Genomic DNA, 22,150 nt, shown 5'->3' with positions numbered 1-22,150 from the left:
AAATAACTATTAAGCATTTCAAATAGGATGATATCATATTTGTCAATATATTAAATAAAAATAATTTATATCAAAATAAATATGAAAATAAAAATAAATTTTCTTTAATGGAGGCTCATCTCCTCCTATTTAAGGGGAGGGATTTCTCTCATTCGTTCCTCACCTAACCGAGCCATCGCTACGCTTCAAACCCCTTTGGAAAGAGCCCTAAAGTATGTCTTTGGGAGAGGGGGACAAATGATAAATAATATATCATCAACTAATCATCATTCGATACATAATCGGCATGTGGTGTCTAGGACGGAAGGAGAAGACGAAGTTTAACCTCCACTCATTTGCTCACATAAGCAAAGCCACTCATTTGCTCACATAAGCAAAGCCACTCATTTGCTCACATAAGCAAAGGTTCAAAGCAAAGGGTTGCATCCCTCCCCCCTTCTCCTCCCTTGAACAAGAGGTAAGGGAAGACTATTGGAGGTATTTAGAGATTGCATCCTCATAAAATATTCATTAGAATATTCTATCACTTTATGACCAGATATAAAAGCTCATCTTCAATATAAGGGGGAGAGGGTTAATCTTTTTTTATCATTCGCGTCTGTAGTCATATATCTTGGGTTACTAACTTAGGCATTAAAAGGATCGGATGGAGAAATATCTCTCGACCTCGATTTTCGTACAAGTGGTACCATAATAGCTTAATTTTTCTACCTCGTAAGTACCTCAAACAACCCTGTGTATAGGGGTCTGCACCACATCGGGTTGAGCAGGACGTTAACGACATATTCTCTCAACAATAAATATATTTGAGATTAATCTATAATCATCATATATTTAAAATTAAAAAAATTTAAAAAATAATTATTAGACCATTAGTGCTTTAAATACTTTGAACCTAATGTCAATAAAAGATTTTGAATAGTTGAGATTTATTATATCTTTATGAAAGAAGGAAAAGTTGATAGAATCTATTAATATACATCAAACTCTTTTTTAATCAACTCGAGTTAAGCTTTTGGGACTTGTCGTAATATAATCAAAATTGCACATTTGGGTTTGGTTCGTGTGTTAAGATTAATCGAGCTTATGCATATTTAGGGCCCTTTCTAAGCGCTTATGTTCTTGAGATTGTCGATAATACGATTAAATATTTATCAAAAGGAAACTAATTCCCCTTCTACTTAATTTGTGAAGTCATTTGTAGAACGCTTCATCTTATCAAAAGGTAAAATGAAATTTGAGAACACTTCTGCGAGAGGACAGACAATTTCCATGCAAAACTCAGTCCGCATCTCAATGGTCTTTTCCAAAATGCTTCCATTCCAACAGCAAACAGTGTTTCTAAAAGCAAAAAAAGCATAAGCACACATCCACATGGTTACGGGCCGCGCTGTCATGTCAACCTTTTTGGGCTTCTCTAGGCCCAGTCTATCCCATCCGCCAGGTAAAGCAGGAAACGAGTAAGAAACGGCCGATTCCCATTTTTAAAAGCCCTAATAAAATGACTCGAGGAAGGAGGGCACCTTTCACAACCTTTGTGCCGTCTCCGAGCCCGCGCTCTCTTTTCCGCCGCTCCGCGCGGCGTCCATCGCAGCCACCTCCCGTTTGTTCCAGAGCCACTATTGCTACCATCGTCCACTGAGTCGTTCGACCTCTCCTCATCGAGTCGCGTCAACAAAGCCTATCTTTTCTTGTCTTAGCGTTGTTGTTTGTTTGTTCTTCCTCCAGTTGATAAGAAGGCGGTAAATAGAACGGAGCATGGCGGCATTGCTGACGACGAACCCCAGTTTGTCGTCGACCGATGTGGTTGCGCCTCTTAGATCTCCGCTGAAGCCGTTTCGCCCGGCACCTGACTCCTGCCTAAGGTTTATCTCATTTTCCCCTGGCTTGGATGATAGATCAATGTGTTGTAATGTACATTTTGTTCCGTTCTCCTCCTAAGCTTCATGTTGACTAACGGAAAAATTGCACTTTGTGGCCGTAGCACTAGGTATTTCCACATAGGGTCTGCCATAGTTTTAAGTCACTTCAGTACTTGATGCTAATTGATAGTTACTCGGGATTGTGCTGTTTTCATGGGCGCATTACGATTTTGAAAAGTCCAGCGTTCTTGAAAAGATGTTCCTTGTTGCGTGTAAGATGTGTATCAAATTTGCAATTTCTCTTTAAGAATTGGAATCTGGTGCTCATCTACATGTCTATGATCTTCCAAGTAAGAAATTAACAAGCAGAGAATGTACTAAACTTCCTCAGATAATAAAGAATCTTGGCCTTCCAAATTTTACTTGGACGTGGTAAATAGAACATAGGTTCAGACCGCCCACCCTTCTTACAAAAAATGTCTCATTATTTTAGGTTGTTAATTCTTATTTTGTCTCAAGATTGAACAGTATATTAATATAGCCTGTGGACAAGCTTCAAAAGTGAATATCATTATCCATGTAGAAGAATATGGTAGGATAATCATTTGCGAAATTTATTACATGTTTATGTCACTGGAAAATATTTTTTTATGTATGTACATAACTTTATACCAATTGACACATTGGCATGGGTTAATACATATGATGCCAGAAAGGTATTTGCATGCCTGACATCAACTCATGTCAAAGGTACACCCAACACAAACTCATGCCAAGGGTGCCAACATATAGTTAGCTGTTTGTAATATTTTGCTATTATATAGTGGCAACAAGAAATGCAAACTTGTCACTTTCTTGGCATGTTGTTTTGCCAATATCATTAATTTCATAAGTTATAAGTGGCATTTCTCTGCTGAACTGAATGTATATTTCTTCCTATTTTCAAGCTTTGTAGACTGATGGTTAACAGTGTATGACATTTTGCGTGAGACTGTTATATCTGCTATTGGTGGTCAAACTTCTTTCTAGCTTGAGCCACATATAAATTTTGATTGATAATTTGCTTGTCTGCTCTGTGCTAATACTTATCTTGTACTTGCACATCTAGGACTACAAGATGGAGATCTCCAAAAGCTGCTGTCATTCCCAATTTTCACCTTCCAATGCGCAGCCTAGAAGTTAAGAATAGGTTGGTTTTACAGAAAGAAAGAATGGTTTATCCACACATGGTAGATGATATTAATTCTCCTAAATTACTTTTGCCTGTTGATTTGGATGACATTGCTGTGTGGTCAACAAATTGTTCTTTTAAAGTTTGACTGCAGGGGGGTGATATATTTAGGTGTTAAAAAGAACGGTACCGTGAAACACTTCTGTTTACTCTGGAGGGGCTTTTCTTGCTCAATTTTTATACTAAAAGAAAATTGAAATTTATTGGCTACTATTGTTTACAATAGTTTTTCTCTGTGCTTTTTATTAATCTAACTAGTTTTTACATATTGAAGAAATTTTCTGGTCATTTGTTCTTATGATGGGATCTCATAATTGTTGATCACTAGTTTTCATGGTTTCAACTAATTTAAATGTGGTGCAGATTCAGTTACTGATTATTTTATTCTGAACTGTGTTGGATTTAATGGATTGAAATTATGGAACCTGTTTCATCAACATCCTCATAATTTTTGTGGTAGTATCATGGCTCTTGGACTTGTTGTGTTGACTGTACAAGCTATTTTTTATGGAATTTTGATATTGGAAAAAAGTATCTTTCTGTTCATTTTGTGTAAACCAAGTAGTTATTCAGTATTATAATAATAGAGAATTTTCGTTTCAGGTTGAAACTTTTGATGATAACTCTGTTCTTATATTCTGCTTCAGGACATCAGTTGATGATATTAAAGGCTTAAGATTAATCACAGCCATTAAGACTCCATATCTACCTGATGGGAGATTTGATCTTGAAGCTTATGACTCCTTAATGCACATGCAGATTGTCAATGGTGCTGAAGGTGTAATAGTGGGAGGTACAACGGGAGAAGGCCAACTCATGAGCTGGGATGAACACATTATGCTCATTGGACACACTGTTAACTGTTTTGGTGCATCAGTCAAAGTTATAGGTAATACTGGAAGCAACTCGACGAGAGAGGCAATCCATGCAACAGAACAAGGCTTTGCTGTAGGAATGCATGCTGCATTACACATCAATCCTTATTATGGGAAGACATCCATGCAAGGAATGGTGTCACATTTTGAGACTATTCTTTCCATGGGCCCGACAATCATATACAATGTGCCATCAAGGACCGGACAGGATATTCCTCCTCCAGTGATACATACAGTCTCAGCAAATCCTAACATGGCAGGTGTTAAGGAGTGCATGGGAAATGATCGCATCAAAGATTATGTAAATAAAGGAATTGTAATATGGAGTGGAAATGATGATGAGTGTCACGATGCTAGGTGGGCATCTGGAGCAACAGGGGTTATATCTGTTGCTAGCAACCTTGTTCCAGGTCTGATGCATGAGATCATGTTTCAAGGCAAGAATCCTTTATTGAACTCAAAGTTGATGCCTCTTATTAAATGGTTGTTCCAGGAGCCAAACCCTATAGGTCTCAATACAGCTCTTGCACAGCTTGGCGTGATTCGGCCAGTATTCAGGTTGCCATATGTTCCTCTTCCTCTTGCGAGGAGACTTGAATTTGTTGGTATTGTGGAAGCACTTGGGCGTGAGAATTTTGTGGGAGAAAAAGATGTAGAGGTTCTTGATGATGACGACTTTGTTTTGGTAGGTAGGTACTAGTTCATGGTTTATGCCAAGCTTGGAACATTGATTTTTTTTTTTTCTGATAACCTGTAATGGGGTTCTAAGTTCTACGTGTGATTGTGGTTGGTGCTTGAACACGCTAGAGGTGGAGCAGTAGTTATTGATGTTGATATTTCCTTTGGAACAAGAGTTATCTACTTTAATGAGATATTTTTTTCACCATCTGAGATATTTCAGCATTATTTTCTAGTCTTTGCAAGCTATTTGAAAAGAATTTACAGGCCATCGAGACTTTATCATCCACATTACAATCTCGCAAGTACGTATAGAATGTTTAAGTTGTTTGGTATCTGGTTTTAGATGAAATTCATGTGCTCTTTGACATTAAATTGCCTTTTATTCTGTCAAACTAATGTTCTTTCAGAAACTGTGTAGTAATGGTTTCCTGTCTTTCACAGCTTTCAGTTGCCTAGGACTTGAGAAGACAAAGAGGATGGAAGATCAGGAGTTTGCAAGCATCTTTCACACGGTAATTCTTTTCCTTACAATTCGTGATTTCTGTTTTATGTTGGGCCTAACGATGCAGATCCTAGAATCCGATCGCTTTTTAGCTTAAATGTATTATATTAATTATGAAGTGAGTTATTTAAAAAGCCTTTCCTGTATTATCATTTAAATGATAGTTTGATGTTTTAGCCAAGTAGAGTTATCTCTGTGCAAGATCTGTAGTTTCATGTATTGCTACTGCACTGGTCAGGGTTCGGATCGGTAAATGTTCGTGTGTCAAGTACATGATTACATATCGAATCTCAAAGAAAAATGTAGAAACGTTGGGTTTGTACCCAACACTGGGTGATACCGGCTTTTGTAGTAGGTGTATCGGGTGGTGCATGGCCTATGTTGCTCGATACAGGTCTTCGAGTGTACCATTTGATTTACACTAGTTTGCATATCGAAAATTTGTCGGACCATTGGTATTGCAAATCTATATCGGATCATCTTTCTTTTTCTGAATAAAAAATTGAGACTTATATGATATATGAAGAGAGGGTAATGTGGTTGAGATTTTAGGATTGGATTCCATCATCGCCCACTTTCATACAAGTAATAAGCAGAGGTGTTTGTAAGGCGAAAGACTCAGTGGACGACGTTGCAAGAATTGCAACGGCTGTTGGTGAAGGGGAAGGATGTTTTCGTTTAATTGATAAAAAAATGGATTAAAAAATAGTATTTTGAGGTGAAAACTAATTAGGGGTGTCATTTGATAAAAATCAAATGGATTTTTTTAAGTTACAATGGTAAAAAATGAATTAGAAACCCGAGTTATGATTCCCGAATCATGAATCCCTTTATTTCCTTCCAAGGAATCCATCGAGGATTCCCATCTCTCGAGAGTTGCCATTTGTAGCGGAGGAACCAAGAGGGGACTGCTACGCCCAGCGCTTGGGGTCGTATCTCCTTTGGGCCGCCGCCGCCGCCTTATCCGTTCCCCGCAATCTCGTGCCGCCGTTGCCGTCTTTAGCGATGGCAATGGCGACGTCATTCGGGAACAAGGATCGCCAAACCAATGCGTGGAGGAGGGTGGACAAGAGCAACAGAAACACCATGGTCGAGGATATGACCGAAAGGCTCACCGCCAGGCCCTTGGTGAAGAAGCATGGAACCTCTTCCGCGTACTTGATGGTGGCGACGGAAGCCGTCGTCATCGGGAATGTGTACGACCACCACGCCACCGAGAACCTGCGCTTCAAAAACTGCCGATTATGAGCTTAGGAGAGAAGGATCCTTGTGTTCGCTTGGGGAGTTGTTTACTTGAATCCTCTGAAGAAGTTGATGCGCACGATGAGGGAGCAGTAGAGGAAGAGGGCGATGAAGTAGAAGGTCCTCGCCACGGCGTCGAACTTCCCGTAAATGGCACTCCACGCGATGCTTGCCGCCGCCGGCGTCGCAATAAACATGGAGTACACGGGGTGCAGCTCCTTGGGCAACGCCTGGGTGGTCGGCAGCCGCTGATACAGGGTAACGAACAAGCAGAGGTAGTGCGCTAGCCCGACCGCCCATAGGAGCTTGCCGGCCTCCTCCCACCCTACCTTGGCCGCCAGGATCGCGCCGACGAAGTTGCCGACCACCGAGAGGTGGCACGATGGATTGGCCACCTTGCACAGCCGGCGCTTACCCCCCGACAGCCATTGCCCGTAGATCTTGAGCTCCAGGACGAAGACGGGTGCGATTAAGGTGCACCAGATGGCCGGGTGGGGCTGTTTCGGCGCAAGCCTGGCCGGGGCACCGATAGCCAGGAACATGCAGGCGATCCACGGCGCGAAGAAGAAGTTGACTCGGACGGGGTGGTAGTACTCACGGCATATGGCCTCGAAGTAGAAGACGCACTTGAGGACGTAGGTGATGGAGACGAAGACGAAGACTACAAGCGCGAGAAGCCAGAAGACGAGGTTGATGTCAGGGGTCACATGGAGGAACGCCATGGCCGGGCTCGACGCGAGGGCTCTCCACAGGATTGCCTGGCTACCGAGGCCGAGACACATACCGAAGCACCCGATCGGGAAGCGGAGGAGGAACGGCCACACCTCGCCCTTGGGAAGGAGGATGTCCTCGCAATCCTGCACGAGGTAGAAACGATCTCGAATTGCGCCAACTGCAAGTACATGATGGCCTTTAGGATTTGTTCTTACTTACCCTGACTTGGTCGAGCTCCGGCCCTCGAAGCGCGGCGAAGTACCTTCCGGCGGAGACGCTCTTGTTAACTCTGTCGTCAGTCCCGGCTAACCCAGGGACGCCATCGGCGTGGTTGAGATCGGGTCCGCTCTCCTTCCGCGACGACAAGAAGGAATTCTGTCTCGAAGCGAGCGCCGACTTCGTCCGGAACATGCTGAAATCTCCCTTTCTTTGGCCGGCATTCCCCGCGGTGGCACCGGGAGCTCCACAGCTCCGGCTGTTCCGCGATAGAACCACCCGTGGTTCCTCTTTGGCGTCGCTGCTTCTTCTTCCCTGGACTTCTTTCTCCTCCGTGTCGACCCAGGCGATGCCGCTCTCCAGCGAGATCTGCCGGCTAAGAATCGCCATTGGCGCCCCCGCCTCTCCTCCGCTGTCACCTCCCGCGCCTCCTCGGAGGTTGATGGATTCGTGGGTAGGCTGACGATGCCTGAGCTTTGTCAGGGTCTCGTTCTCGCTGATGAGCAACATGTGGATGTGCACGAAGAGGTAAACGGCCGGAAGCCGAAGGCGCGGAGGCCATTGTTGTTGGCGAGGCTGGAGAATTGGCCTTTTGCCAAGGTCCATGACAGTCTGGTGCAACAAACTAGCTATTAGAAGACTCTCTCTTGTACGGATCAAAAGATTAAAGGAAGGATCAAAAGGTTAAAGGCTACAAGTGTCGGGAGCGAAACTGGGTGATCCGAGATTAACTTATGGGATGAAAGTTGATAGAAAAATAAGGGCATGATTAACAACTCAACAGTATTATCTTAGTTAGTGTTTTCAATTTTACCATTTTCTGTCGTTCGTATAGCACCTAAGCTAAACTTAAGCATCGAAGGAGTTTGATCGGATATATTATTAATATAATTTTGTAAGATTTAATATCTTCTAGATTCGATCATTCTTGATACTAGCAAGAGGCAAACATGAAATGATTAGTTTGGAGTAAGATAACTATGTTTCAACTTAATAAAAGGAAAATATGGATTTAGGTGTTTGGGCCTCATAAATATGCTTAGATGCTTACGTTCCTTTCTTTGATGTCTTCTTAAAATATATAAAAATCTTAAGCAATTATAAATATTTGGTTTGTTTTTTATTTCTAACGTTATTGATGAGTAAATGAAGAACATTTTAATTGATGGTTTTGTATACAGTAATTTAGGGTTGTATATTACCAATAATTCCGAGGAAAGATTTGCTTGGTGTTATAAAATTCTATGATTTATTGCTTGACCTCTCGAACTTCATATACTTCCCAAGAATGCCTATGTAACGATCGATAATTTGGATGAGACGAAAGAAGATAGATAATAAGTTAGATTTCATTTATTCTACATATGATAAAGATTCAGAACCAACGTGAAATCATTTTTGAACTTGCCGAAATGATAATAATATTTAGTTTCACATTGATCAATGAGTAAATAAATCAAAAATTCATAAATCCGTCCAACATCATCCGTATCCTAAAAAATGCTTTTTAAGATTCTCAAAAAGGTCGCACTAATGAACTTTTCATAATTATATAAAAAAATAGAAATATTAATCAGCTTAATTAATAATTAAAGACTGTGATAATCAAACGTAAGATTCTATAATTAAAACTCATATCATTTTTCATGTCTCCGCTGGGCCCTTTGAACTGTCTTTCATCAACAATCAAATCAGAACCGGTAACCGGAAAGAGGACAAATCAGTTTGTTCATATTTTACATGTGTCCCCTATCTTCAGATCATTACAATTATCACTTGAGAACATAAGCATGCACCTGAGGAGACCACGATCTACTAAATTTACGAAACAAGATCAATCCAGGAGAGGCATCTCCCTCACTTCCATGAAGAGTGAAGCACGCAACAACGACAACACCAAAACAGAGCACATGTACATCTCTTTCTCTTTACATATGCCATCTCAGGTGGCGTAGTCCATTTATTATACGAGCTTCTCAGCGCCGAGCGATTCAAATACCTAAAGAAAAGCTGCTGCACCGTTCTGACAAGACATGTCAGAGATTGGAATTGATTCACCGTGGCAGACCACGGCATGAGCTGTCTCTCACTCACCGTGGCGACCGGGACAGAGATGAGCAGAGTTCTACCACTCACACCATGGAACCTATGCTTACCCACAGAGGGAAAACGAAGGAGGAAAAAGACCATCTATCGTAATGCGAGCTCTGGGCGTGCTGGATCATGAGACCTGGGTTGGGTTCCTCTGTCACCCCCCCTCCCCACCGCGCACCAGCTACTTACTTGCCTCGTGCCTACGGTGTTTTCCCTCTCCGACAGGCAGATCAAGCTGAGACCAGACACAGAAATCTCAAAAGATCTCGAAAGAAAAGATTCTGCTTAAAGGAGCTTAGGAAGCCACGGTTTTACCAGCAGCGTCGTTTCGAAGGACGCGAGCGTGCGATAGGCCCTGCCCTGGCGGAGACACGCGGCTGCCACCGCTAATGCCGGTGTTGGCGTCGGTAGTCAGCTGGCGCCCAACAGCCGGAACCGTAATGGACAGCTGTGTAGAAGTGGCGGTGATCGGGGTGGTAGCTCCCGCTTCCACGGGCTTTCTTGGACGGTTGCGGCCCCGGTGCATGTGGCGCTCGCAGTACTTCTGGTTGGGGACGACGTCTCTGGAGCACCGCCACTTTTTGCCGTCGGTCCTCCTGCACCGCCCGGGCTCCGGCTCCATGATGTTCCGATAGTCCAGGCACAGGCTCCCGTAGCCCATCACTGCCTCGCGCCGACACCGCAAACTGGTTATTTGGACCCCAAAGCCCCAAAGAAGAGACAAAACTATAGTTCATCGAACAAAACGCGAGGTTAGGGATGGAGATGGGGTACAACAGGAAGGGTAGCTGTAGTGGCCGAAGGAGGAGGCAGCGACGCTCTTCCAGATGGGGAGGACGAGGTGAACTGGGACGGGGAGGCCAGCGGCCATGTACTTGTAGATGAGCGCCTGGTGCTCCAGCTCCTGCAGCTGCATGAAGGTGAACACCGGTTTGGATGCTCCTACTCCTCTCCCGAGCCCGAGCCCCAACCCCAGCATCAAAGGCGACGGCGCCGCCATCGTCACGATCCCTTCCGTACAAAGGAACCACCGCCACCCACCACGATAAGAACGTCACAAGCAATTCCAGAGAGCAAACGGATTTACGAGGGAGTAGAAAAGGTTCGAAGCAGCACCAGCTTCATCGGACAAGACGCGGGCTAGTTTGCGAGGCGACGACTCTCCCCCTTCTTCTTCGCGTTGCAGCGGCTGTGATCTCCGTTCGCCCGCCATCGGGAACACCCTGCGACGCAAGCGGCGAAGCGCTAGGACATGGGCGGACGCAAGAATCACGCCGCGTCAGAACCCGTAACGATCGGTGGAAAAGCTTTCCCTGAGCGAACGACTTACTTCTACTTGTGATCCTGCAAGCTGAAGCTTCACGATCTGCTTCTCCCGCACACCATCTCTGGACTTTTTCGGGGAGGACGGCGCGTGGGTCTGCGAGGCGAGGAGGGTCGTCTGACATGTGTCAGGCCGTCTGCAGAACCAAACATTACATGTCTCCCGTCGGCGTTACTAACGCGGTCACGCACGACAGAACTACGCGTCGGTATGCGAGTACAGGGGCCGAAGGCCTATCACAATCCGAATCCGATAGGTAGATCCATCCCGTATTCATCAGAAATCATCTAACAACAGACGTGTTATATGTGATTTGGAGTAATCTCTCTAGAGCCAACTTATCGGGTCGGAGTCGGATCATGTAAAGGGGTTATCGGAGTCCGTGACGTGTTACCGTCCGTCATCAAATAAACTATAGTAAATGTTTGTATACCATGATCCAACGTCCGATAATAAAAGCACGATTTTTAAGGGTGACGTGTGTAATTTGTTATAATATATTTAATTTGAATGTGAAAGGGTGTATTACACGTAACGCTCTCTCAAGAGCTAGTCGTCATGAAGTGCCGAAGGATTGCAAAACAGCCGGAAAGGGAGAAGAGTAGGGGCGCGGGAAGGAAAATCCTCTCGAGGAACTCCAACTATATGATGAGATATCATGAATCTCATCATAAATCTATTAAAGAAAATCTTTCTCTCTTAAGAATTTTTTTTAAAAATATATATAAATATAAAGTATTGTGTATTATTTCAATCAATATAATTTTCTTCTTTTTATTTCATTTTTATCATAGTATAGTATCAAAGTTCTCACCGTGAAGGCTACCTCTAAACATCTCGAAATAGACCTGTCTCCTCGTCGGACTCTACCGAACCTCGATTTCTTCTCCTACTGCCTCGTGGACCGTGACTCTATCTCAAAGTAGTGCAACGTTTTTCACGGACGCCCTTGCCGCAACAGCCCTCGCAACCACAGTAACCCTCTCTACCACAGCAACAATAGTGATCTGCACTTCTCCCAAGCTGCTGTCCTCTACTTCTTCTTCGCCTCGACAAGCAGCATCCGGAATCATTTCCAAGTTTCCAACTATAGAACTACTGCACAGAGACTACAGCACTATTGTATAGAAATCTGCAGGTTTACACAATATTGATCATTGTCGATATTAACCAACAACCCACAACCCATTTGCCACCATAACCCATTTGCCACCAACACCTCTTCCTCCCTGATCATTGTCTCACTACATACTTCTAGTTGCTCCCACATATTGGTACATATCCTCCATATGTCTTCATCATCTATCTTTGATGCTCCCATTACTGTCCCTGTAGGGAACCACAGTACCTTCCCACATACAGGCCTTATCTCCATAAATGCAGCAACCCTCATCCCCTTCAAATTATCCAAAGGTGGCAACTACACATCCTGGCATGCTCAATTCTCAAATTATCCAAAGGTGCAGGAGTTAGGAAAGAATTCAATTGAGGTATGATTCTGTTTGCAGAATTGAGAAATAGAAATGAGGTTTCGTTTGATGTGGGGTGTACACAAAACATCATCTAGCGTAAACGAAGTGCTATGTGAATTAAGCATTGTAGAACTAGTATGAGTAATGGGGAGTCCGTTACCGTCACCAATGATGATGTCTTTGTTTCCGCCATAGTCGTTGTGGATGAACAAGCTTTGTAAATCAGAGGTGATGTGATGAGATTTGCCAGAGTTCACAATCCAATTTTGATAACCAGTAGTTAGAGTAGCCGTAAGATTTGCGCGAGGCCAATGCGACGGAGGAGGAAGTCTGGGTCGAGTTCTATAGACTTTTGTAGAGTCGCCAACTTTGTCACATAGTTGGCAGACAACTCTTTGTTGATTTGTATGATCAGGACACCAGGGTTGAGGATAATTGAAGTAGCCGCCTTAATGATTGTAATTGAAATGTTGAGGAGGGGAGGTTTATTTGGAGCCCACAAGTGCAGGCATGCTGGTCAAACCTTTATTGATAGATTTGTTGTATCGGTTGCTCTTCTTCTTAGATTTTTTACTAATTTGAGCTATGATGGATGGTCCTAGCAATTTGTCCTCATGCTTGAGATATATCTCATAGTCAGTCAACTTGTCATAGAGTTCTTCAAATGACACTGGTGAATCACGTGTGCGTATTGTTGCTGCCAATTCCTTGTACTCGTCTCCTCGGCCGTTGAGGATATGGATAGTAACTTCTTCATCACTGAGGGAATGACCTATCAAGGCCAATTTATCGATGATAATCCTTATGTTATGTAGATAATCAGCAACAGTACTTCCCTCTTGTTTTATCGTCATGAGGCTAGACAAGAGAATAAGCATGCGAGTGCGGGAATGATTGGCTAGGGTGGTTTGCAACTTACACTAAGCTTCAGCAGTAGTGTTATATGAAGAAATGAGTGGGGCGAGGGATCCAGTGACCGAGGCTTAAATAGTTTAAAGGACGAGACAATCCTGGCGTAACCATAATTTGTAGTCCGGATTTGGTACTGGACTGGGTGCGCTTGGGATGTTGAGCATCGTCGATGGTCAACGAAGAGAGCCATCGACATAGCCTAGAAGATCATAGCCAAATAATATATTAGATAATTGAGCATGCCAATATGTGTAGTTGCCACCTTTGGATAATTTGAAGGGGATGAGGGTTGCTGCATTTATGGAAATAAGGCCTGTATGTGGGAAAGTACTATGGTTTCTTGTAGGAACAGTAATGGGAGCATCAGAGATAGATGATGAGGACATATGGAGGATATGTACCAATATGTGAGAGCAACTAGAAGTCTGTAATGGGACAATGATCAGGGAAGAAGAGGTGTTGGTGGCAAATGGGTTGTGGGTTGTTGATCAATATTGACAATGATCAATATTGTGTAAAGCTGCATATCTCTGTGCAACAGTTCTACAGTTGGGAACTTAGAAATGGTTCCAGATGTTGCTTGTCGAGGCAAAGAAGAAGCAGAGGATAGCAGCTTGGGAGAAGAGCAGACTACTGCTACTATAGCTGATGCAGCAGAGAGGGCTGCTGCGGCTGTGAGGGCTGTTGTGGTAAGGATGACGACAGTGGCACTTCTCGCTCGAGTGAGATGCGGGAACGAGGAGGAGAGGTCGCTGGCCGGGGAGCAGTTGCGAGGTTGCGTCAGCTCTGCTTCTGCAAGAAGAGGCAGAGGAAGGGCGGTAGTTAAGAATGCTGCCATCGTAGGGAGAAGAAGAGGGAGGAGAAGAGGGCACGACATAGTGCCCTTGTTTAGCTTCGAAGGAGGCCAACGCAACGATCCTGGAGGACGTCCGTGGAAAATGCTACACTACTTTGAGATAGAGTCGTGGTCCACAACGCAGTAGGAGAAGGAGCCGATATTCGATGGAGTTCGATGGGGAGACAGGTCTATTTCGAGATGCTTCGAGATGTTTAGAAGTGGCCTTCACGGCGAGAGCTCTAATACCATGATAGAAATGAAATATAAAGAAGAAGATTTTATTAATTGAAATAATACACAATACTCCATATTTACACATGTAGTTGGGGAGATTTGAGTGTTGTTGAAGTTGTTATCACGAGAGGTTGTTATCATGTAGTGACAAATTAGTCGTAGTTGAAGTTTGGATTGGGGCTGTCTTGCCATCAAATTGGACGAATTGCTAAGTAAATATTGGTTTTACATACGCATTAAGTTTGATGATTCCTGATAAGATAATATACAAGGTGAATTATATTTCCTTTTTTACAATAAGGTTGAGCTAATGCCGAGATGTGATATTAATAGCGATAGAGGGATAATTCATCCCCGATTGTAGCTCGTTATGTGACCGTCCGCTTATCGTGTGGTGAACCCAAAAGAAATATTTTACCTATATTATAATTTTTTTTTTTTTTTGGGTCAAGCCTGTTATAAAGCTCATTAATTTATTATTATCAAAAAATATTTTTATCTCGATTCTAAATAGGTAGATTCTCGATGATGAATCATCTTAATAGTTATTTTTGAGCTCTTGGGCATGTGATCCAAAATGGAGTTGGAGTGACAACAATCAAATAGAACTGCTTCGATATGAATAACATTATGTAATAGCTTTGTAGTTACATAAACCTATCTCCTTATTTGTATGATCTAATTTCTTTTCCTGAGTCTAATAAAATTTGAACATTCTCTTTCCTAACTTGAAAATTATATAGATCTGAGTGTCGCAAAAGAATGTTATGTACACACTCTCGATTATCTTTTTTTTTTAACGGTATGTTAAGATAGTTTAAAATGGTACGAAGGATAAAAGAGAAATTGAGAATATCTTGATGTAGTTTGACAATAATTTTTTTGATATATTATATTTTATAGCAAAAAAAAAAGCTTTTGATACTACTTTTTAAGACAATCTAGTAAAAACATTAAGAAATTTCTTACATTTTTTCTTTTAAATATACTTTTAAACTCAAGAAAACGATTGTGAATTATATATTATTATGATTAACTTAGTTTTCAATATGAATAATGTTTTAAAATTTAAAATATTTTTATTATATTAAATGACATATATGATGCTCGTACATGAAATTAGACTTAGAGACCAACCTATACAATAATATATTGAATGTTGAAGTTAAATATCATTGATATTCTTGTCAGCACGACATGGTCCTGATCAGTAAGTACTAAGTCATTCGAGATGAAAAATACCTCCTCTTAAGATGTCACTTGCACAAAGACCGAAGTCGAGAGAAGCTTCCCAAGTCGATCACTTTACCGCTCAAGTTAGTTTCGACGTCAACTCTTATTAGTCTATGTTCTCGATTTTCACTCTTTCAGTGAGAGTATGTTTTAATACTTGACTTGAAAAAATGATATAATCTGTGAAGATTCAAAGGGGGGTTTGTAACCGACTAGAGCTACTTCTTGAGCTCTTAGTAGAATATTCAATGAATATTTTGCATGAGAGATGATTTGTAACTCTTAAATTTCTACGGAATATTCCACAACGAGACAATTTGTAACAAACCCAAGTTATCCCTTGAAATTCTATGAAGTATTCTTATGAATATTTGGTAGGGAGATAATTTATAATCGCTATACACTTATCCGTGCAAGCAAGTGGGTGGTAGGTCATTTAGGTCTTTTCGGTTACATGGTAAGTGATGATTGGCTGATGGTGTGTTTTTTATCAACTCGAATATTTCAATAAATATATTTTCTATATGAATGTTAGAGTATATTATTATTTGGAATTTGGAAGGACAAACACCAAAAAATAAAAACAAAATATTAGTTTAATACATTATTTTCTAAGGTTTGAACGATGAAATAAATGATGTTATTCAATATTCTATTAATATTGGATGGTTAATTAGTCGTATTTATCATAAAAAAAAAAGAAAACAAAGGTAAGGTGATAACTTTGTATATTTAGGAAGCAAATCGTCCAACTTGATGGCCTAAAAAGGAAACGCCGTGTTCTCCATCGGAAGCGAAACCCATCACAGCTCTGCACTAACATTTAATACCGTCCTAACATCGCCCCCCACCCCTGTCCGGCTTCTACTCCATCTAATGCCTAAAACCTCTCTGCCTGCCTCTTAGTCTTGAGAGTAAACAAAGACACGTTGGAACTCCTCATCACCAAGCACGTAAGGGATGCACCTTCTCCCATATAAACCACGCAAACGCGCATTGCCCACTTCTCTGTCTCTCTCTTTCGCTCTCTCAAGTCGTCGGGACGAGTCCTCATAGCACAATTTCTGGTAACTTACAACCTCCTACTATCTTAATGGAGTCTCGGCCGCCGGAATCCAACCTCAAGGAGACCAAAAAGCTGCTGCCACCGCCTTCCGGCGCCGCCTGCTCGCCACATCATCCTCCTCTCAAGTCCCCTGCCTTCCTCCCCTGCTGTCAACTCCTGACCGTCGTTTGCTTCCTTCTCGTCCCACTACGTTTCTTTCTTTACGCCCGCAACCTCTCCTCCCCACGCCTCCTCCTACCCCGCCCGGATAACTCCTCTCGGCCTCCTCCACCTCCTTCCGCTAATACCGTCACGGACTCGTGCTCCTCCGGCCTCATCTTCGTCTACGACCTCCCGACAGCCTTCAACGCCGACGTCCTCGCTGCCTGCGACGAACTCAACCCGTGGCAGTCCCTCTGCGTCGCTCTCTCCAACGGCGGTTTCGGTCCTCCTGCTGGTGAACTCGCCGGAGTTGTCCCCGCCAACCTGCTCCCCTACTGGTACTCCACCGACCAATTCTCCTTGGAGCTCATCTTCCATCGCCGCATTCTTGCACACCGGTGCCGCACTGTGGACCCTTCCGCCGCCGCAGCCTTCTACATACCCTTCTACGCAGGCCTCTCCGTCGGCAAGCACCTCTGGTCCGGGGACGCCGCCTCACGAGATCGTGACTCCGCGCTTCTCCTACGCTGGATCAAGGAGCAGTCCCCCTGGAAGCGATCCAACGGATCGGATCACTTCATCACGCTGGGACGGATCTCGTGGGACTTCCACCGGTCGGGGAACGACGGCTGGGGCGGAAGCTTCCTCAACATGGCCGGGATGGAGAAGGTGACCCGCCTCATCATCGAGCGCAACCCATCGGATAACAAGGACGTCGGAGTACCGTATCCGACGGGGTTCCACCCGCGTACCGCCGCCGAGGTCCGACAGTGGCAGCGATTCGTGCTGAACAGGAACCGGTCGACTCTGTTCGGCTTCGCCGGGGCGCCTCGGCCGCAGGTGAAGGACGACTTCCGGGATTTCTTATTTAAGGAGTGCAAGAGAGCGGGGAAGGGCAAGTGCCGGTCGCTGGACTGGTGGAAGGTGCGGCGCCAGAACCGGAGCGCGGCGGCGATGCGCCTGTTCCTGGACTCGACGTTCTGCCTGCAGCCAAAAGGCGACAGCTACACCCGGCGGTCCATGTTCGACTGCATGCTGGTCGGGGCGGTGCCGGTGGTGTTCTGGCGGCGAAGCGCGTACGGGCAATACGAATGGTACCTGCCGGGGTCCGGCGAGGAGAGGGAGGGGGAGTGGTCGGTGTTCATCGACAGCCGGGAGGTGAAGAACGGGACGGTGAGCGTGAAGGAGGTATTGGAGGGGATAGGGGAGAAGAGGGCTCGCAAGATGAGGGAGAGGGTGGTGGAGATGATACCGAGGCTGCTTTACGCCGCAGAAGAGGAAGGGCTGGGCGAGGGCATGCAGGACGCATTCGACGTGGCGGTGAAGGGGGTGCTCCAGCGGTTCCGGGGGCAGTAGCACCGGCGGCGTAGGGATGGGAACGGAATCTTCTCATGAATGGTATTTTGTATTTATTACCTTTTTTAGCATTTTCTTTCTCGAAATGGATACATTCCTTCCGTATTTGAGGCAGCAACGCCTGCACCGAAAAAAGGCGGAGGAGAGGGTTAATGGAAATCTGGGAAGAAGATGCGTGCACCATGGAAGCATTCCGATGCTGGATATAGAAGATGAACGTAGTTAGTTTGCTCTGCTAGCAAAAATATTAATTACAACGTTCTGATGTATATTCTTCGGCCTTATTTCTTGAGTTGCGATGTTCATTTCCCTGGAATACCTTTAGAGGAAGCACGACGAGTTGTGTGTCAGCAAAAATAACTCCACAACACCAAAAATTAGATGAGATGTTTGAAAGATCACTTGTCACCGAGCCTTTTGGATAGACTGATTCTTTATTGTTGATTCGGAATTAAGTCATCCATATAAACTAATAAAATATGATACTTCTCTCGTGGGGATAGATAGATAAATAATTAATAATTAGATTGAGAATTATTGAAAATTCATGCATCAAGAAAACTAAGAGTTTGACTCATCAGATGAAATCATCTGTGCATTTTAATGGACTCATTGTCATTCCAATTGATAAAAAAGAACTCATTTCAGCTCCACAAAGTTCGAAAATGGGTTCTTGTGTTGGTAAAGTAATTAATTTAGAATATTACATACAATCCTCATCTTGTTATTTATAATTTCATATTAAGAACCTTAAATTTTCTTAACTTATGTATTTGTAAATAGATGTATATCTTCTCAATCTATAATTTAGTTTTAATAAAATCTTTATATTTTTTTACTTAAAACTCATTTTCTTTCTTTTTTTTTTCGTCTTCTCATCCTTCTAATCGTCAAAGTTAACGTAAAATGATGAAAGAAAGATGAATAATAAAATGGGACGAACTAAAGATGGAAGATGATGATAAGAAAAATATTTTTTTATGTTTATATAATGATTTAATAATTTTAGGATTATATGTATTTTATAATGCCCCAGAAGATATTCAATTATATTAACATAGAAGATATTATATTTCAAGTATTTATAAATTGTTTAGTATAGTGCACAAGCGATGGAGAAAGTCGAAGATAGTAAGGTACGTAGGCAAGGAATGTGAGAAGGAAAAAAAAAAAAAAGAAGATAAGAGTAAAATAAAATTAGAGAAATTATGAATAGTAAGATATTTTTTTTATTAATTTTTAAAGAGACTATGAGTAATAAAAGAGTTGTGGATAGTAAAAAAAAAAAACTCTAAATAGTAAACTCCTTGATTTAAAATGAAGGGCAATGAAATGGAATCTTGTTGTGATCTTCAACTCACCTTACACTATTGAAGAAGAACATAAGACAGCGAGCGAGCAATAAGTGACAAGACTTTGTTGCATAAGGTGAATTTCTTCGAGTTGCATGAGTTGCAATACTTTGTTGCAAAATTGGATTAAGACTTTGAGTTTGATGAATCCAAATATTATATTTTTTATTATGATGTAACTTTGGAGGAGAAGGAGCGAAAGATTGAGTGACAAAAAAAAAAAGAATGAAATGACATATGACAACCTTAAATTTTCATTAGCATTGTATGTGAAATATATACGCAAATATTATAAAATAAGAGAAAATATATGAGCTTATCGATCGAAAATAAATGTAAAATATATATATTCTAATAATTTATGGTTGAGAATCATGATAATGCATTGCCATGTTTCCTACGATTATGATGGAGACAATTGTAGTTCTAATATACTGTTTCTTAATATATTCGTTCCTACATTGGAACTGCATATTCTTGATTGCAATATAGTTTTTACGTAATTGACGCGGACAGTTTGTAACTCTCTTCTTTGATTGATTGCAATATGATTTCCTCTCCAAACAAAAAAAATATAATATTTTAAACGTAATTTTGAATGGTACCACCTGGTACGGGCGATATGTACGGGTCCAACAGCATATCGATACGCAGACCACTCATTACCGAACGGACCGTGCTACAGTACTACAGTAATATACTATAATAATACTATAGTCCTACGTGGTATACTGTAGAGTGTTACATTACTATAGTAAGAGGAAATAGCTCGATAAACCCTGGTATACCGTTCGGTATGCCTTGATATATGTCTCGATACGTCGGTACCGTATCGTACTGAGTCAACTTTGAAATATCGATATAATACGATATTGTATATCTTATTTTAAACATTCTAATAATACATTGATTGATGAGACATAAACATGTGTTGTTGTTTGACATGGATTTGGCTATATAAAATATTTTGCATATGTGATCACTTCAATAAGAAATTCGGATTGATTATTATATTATTCGGATCAATTTAGAAATTTCAATAATGTTAGTCAATTAATGCATGTTATCAACGATTCTTATCCTTAGCTCCTTTCGATGCATGCAAATGATGACCTCATAAAACAGTTCAACTTTCCTATTTATTCAGCACTATCCCTAATTTGGCAACAGATACCTCAAATTCGAATGCCATGCAGTCTTCTTCCGAAGGTTTCCATTGCATTCCCATTTCACATCTCAAGCTTTGCTTGGCTTGTTTAAATCAATTTTATGATTCTCTTTAGTTATTCATAAAAAATAAATGATCGAAATATAAAACCAAAGTAAGATGTGAAATGGGAAAGTTGTATATATATATATATATATATATATATATATATATATATATATATATATATATATATATATATATATATATATATATATATATATATATGTTTTGTGCTCGCTTTCGTTCCAAGCTTCTCAAATCCCTCTATTGTCTTATGTATCGAGACTACCGACGAACTACGAGTTTACATCATCCAAGTGGGCTTGGATGCCAAGAGTGACTGTGTAAAGACCAAATATATCACCGAATCACATCTAAATTATCCATCAATCGGTACAGGTGAACCATGGTTCGATTATAACGAGACTCTGAGAACAAAATTGATCAAAAATTAGAATCGAATCAAATTATATGTATATTCATGTTTCGATTTGAACCAAATCATATTGAAATTGTAATTAGATAGACCTGCAGCTTATCTATTCAGAATTAAAGTGGAATCAGATTTGGACGGTTCGATTTCGATTGCAACGACATAGAATTTGAGTCGAAACTATAATTATAAAAAAAATATTTTTTGTGTATTTATTTTTTATTATTATGTATATGAAAACATATGACATTTCAAAGTGTATTTTTTTATCAAAATTTTGAAATAAGATTATTAATTTTTGCTACTTTAATTTATCTTATCAAAAATTAAAATTTAAAAAATAAAGGACCTAAAATAGTCGATTCCAGATTTCGGGTCATGCCTATTTGAACTACATCAACGATTTGGTGTTTTCGAATTGAACTGATTGAGTTTTGAGTTTTGGGATTTAGGTTTCGATTCTTGAAATTTAGAATCGAAACTGAAATCAACAATTCTAGTTTGATTGTGAATCAGATTAAAAAAAAAAGAAAAAAACTAAACACCCCTTCAAATAACGAATTGAAGGATATTTTAATAAATGACTAACTAAAGGATATTTTAATTTTAAAAAAAAATTAAATAAATGATTTCAATTCGAAAGCAAAAGAAACTGATTCGATTTCGATTCTAAATTGGACACAATTGGAACCATCAATTTTATAATCGAGGTTGGGACTACCTGACTAATGTCATTCATATGACATTGTATTGGTGATGTCAAATGTTGGGGCCAATGAGCTTGAGTTAATAACGTTAATAACGTTATGGTCTGAACTCGTACGTAGAATTGTCCGAGACTAAAACATTGAACTCCAATAATATATCATAGAATATTTCATGAAATATTTTATCTTTTTACGATTAGATATAAAAAATTTACCTTCAACATAATAAAAAAAGAGGATTATTTTTTTGACTACTTATATCTATATTTATATATCTTGTGTTATTAACTTAGACATACGATGAATTCGATCGTTCGTGTAAGTGATACTTAAAAGAGTCCGACGTTTTCACCTGGGGTCTAGATCATATCGAATTGATCAGAACGTTAACTACTTTTTTTCATAATAATAACTCATGAGCAATTTTTCGGTGAACCAATATGATGACAGCTTTT

At 41.2% G+C, this 22,150-nt stretch overlaps 4 protein-coding genes across 5 annotated transcripts; 2 read left to right on the top strand and 2 right to left on the bottom strand.

Annotated features, from left to right (window-relative positions):
• Window positions 1-1,506: 1,506 nt before the first annotated feature.
• LOC103993199 (4-hydroxy-tetrahydrodipicolinate synthase, chloroplastic) lies at window positions 1,507-4,854 on the top strand. Its single transcript, XM_009413167.3, has 3 exons — window positions 1,507-1,865; window positions 2,971-3,051; window positions 3,741-4,854. Exons 1-3 carry the CDS (start codon window positions 1,759-1,761, stop codon window positions 4,666-4,668), a joined length of 1,116 nt encoding a protein of 371 aa, XP_009411442.2. The 5' UTR covers window positions 1,507-1,758; the 3' UTR covers window positions 4,669-4,854.
• Window positions 4,855-6,062: 1,208 nt separating this feature from the next.
• On the bottom strand, window positions 6,063-7,929 carry LOC135619938 (guard cell S-type anion channel SLAC1-like). The gene is made up of 3 exons (XM_065122448.1): window positions 7,327-7,929; window positions 6,445-7,250; window positions 6,063-6,372 (listed from the first exon to the last, which is right to left on the bottom strand). The coding sequence occupies exons 1-3, from the start codon at window positions 7,927-7,929 to the stop codon at window positions 6,063-6,065; spliced, it is 1,719 nt and encodes a 572-aa protein (XP_064978520.1).
• Window positions 7,930-9,034: 1,105 nt separating this feature from the next.
• LOC103994239 (growth-regulating factor 10-like) lies at window positions 9,035-11,154 on the bottom strand. Of its 2 annotated transcripts, XM_009414572.3 has the most exons (5): window positions 10,748-11,153; window positions 10,534-10,662; window positions 10,195-10,428; window positions 9,733-10,080; window positions 9,035-9,652 (listed from the first exon to the last, which is right to left on the bottom strand). In XM_009414572.3, exons 1-5 carry the CDS (start codon window positions 10,863-10,865, stop codon window positions 9,648-9,650), a joined length of 834 nt encoding a protein of 277 aa, XP_009412847.3. In that variant the 5' UTR covers window positions 10,866-11,153; the 3' UTR covers window positions 9,035-9,647. The 2 variants fall into 2 exon arrangements, with proteins under 2 accessions (XP_009412847.3, XP_064977454.1); XM_065121382.1 differs by lacking the exon at window positions 9,035-9,652 and having other exon boundaries at window positions 9,661-10,080; window positions 10,748-11,154.
• A 5,124-nt stretch (window positions 11,155-16,278) lies between these two features.
• On the top strand, window positions 16,279-18,262 carry LOC103994240 (xyloglucan galactosyltransferase XLT2-like). Its single transcript, XM_009414574.3, has one exon. The coding sequence runs from the start codon at window positions 16,524-16,526 to the stop codon at window positions 17,991-17,993; it is 1,470 nt and encodes a 489-aa protein (XP_009412849.2). The 5' UTR covers window positions 16,279-16,523; the 3' UTR covers window positions 17,994-18,262.
• Window positions 18,263-22,150: the final 3,888 nt, after the last annotated feature.

Source organism: Musa acuminata, chromosome BXJ2-8 (assembly GCF_036884655.1).
Source record: "Musa acuminata AAA Group cultivar baxijiao chromosome BXJ2-8, Cavendish_Baxijiao_AAA, whole genome shotgun sequence".
Lineage (NCBI taxonomy): Eukaryota > Viridiplantae > Streptophyta > Magnoliopsida > Zingiberales > Musaceae > Musa > Musa acuminata.
This window is presented reverse-complemented; position numbering and strand designations above follow the sequence as displayed.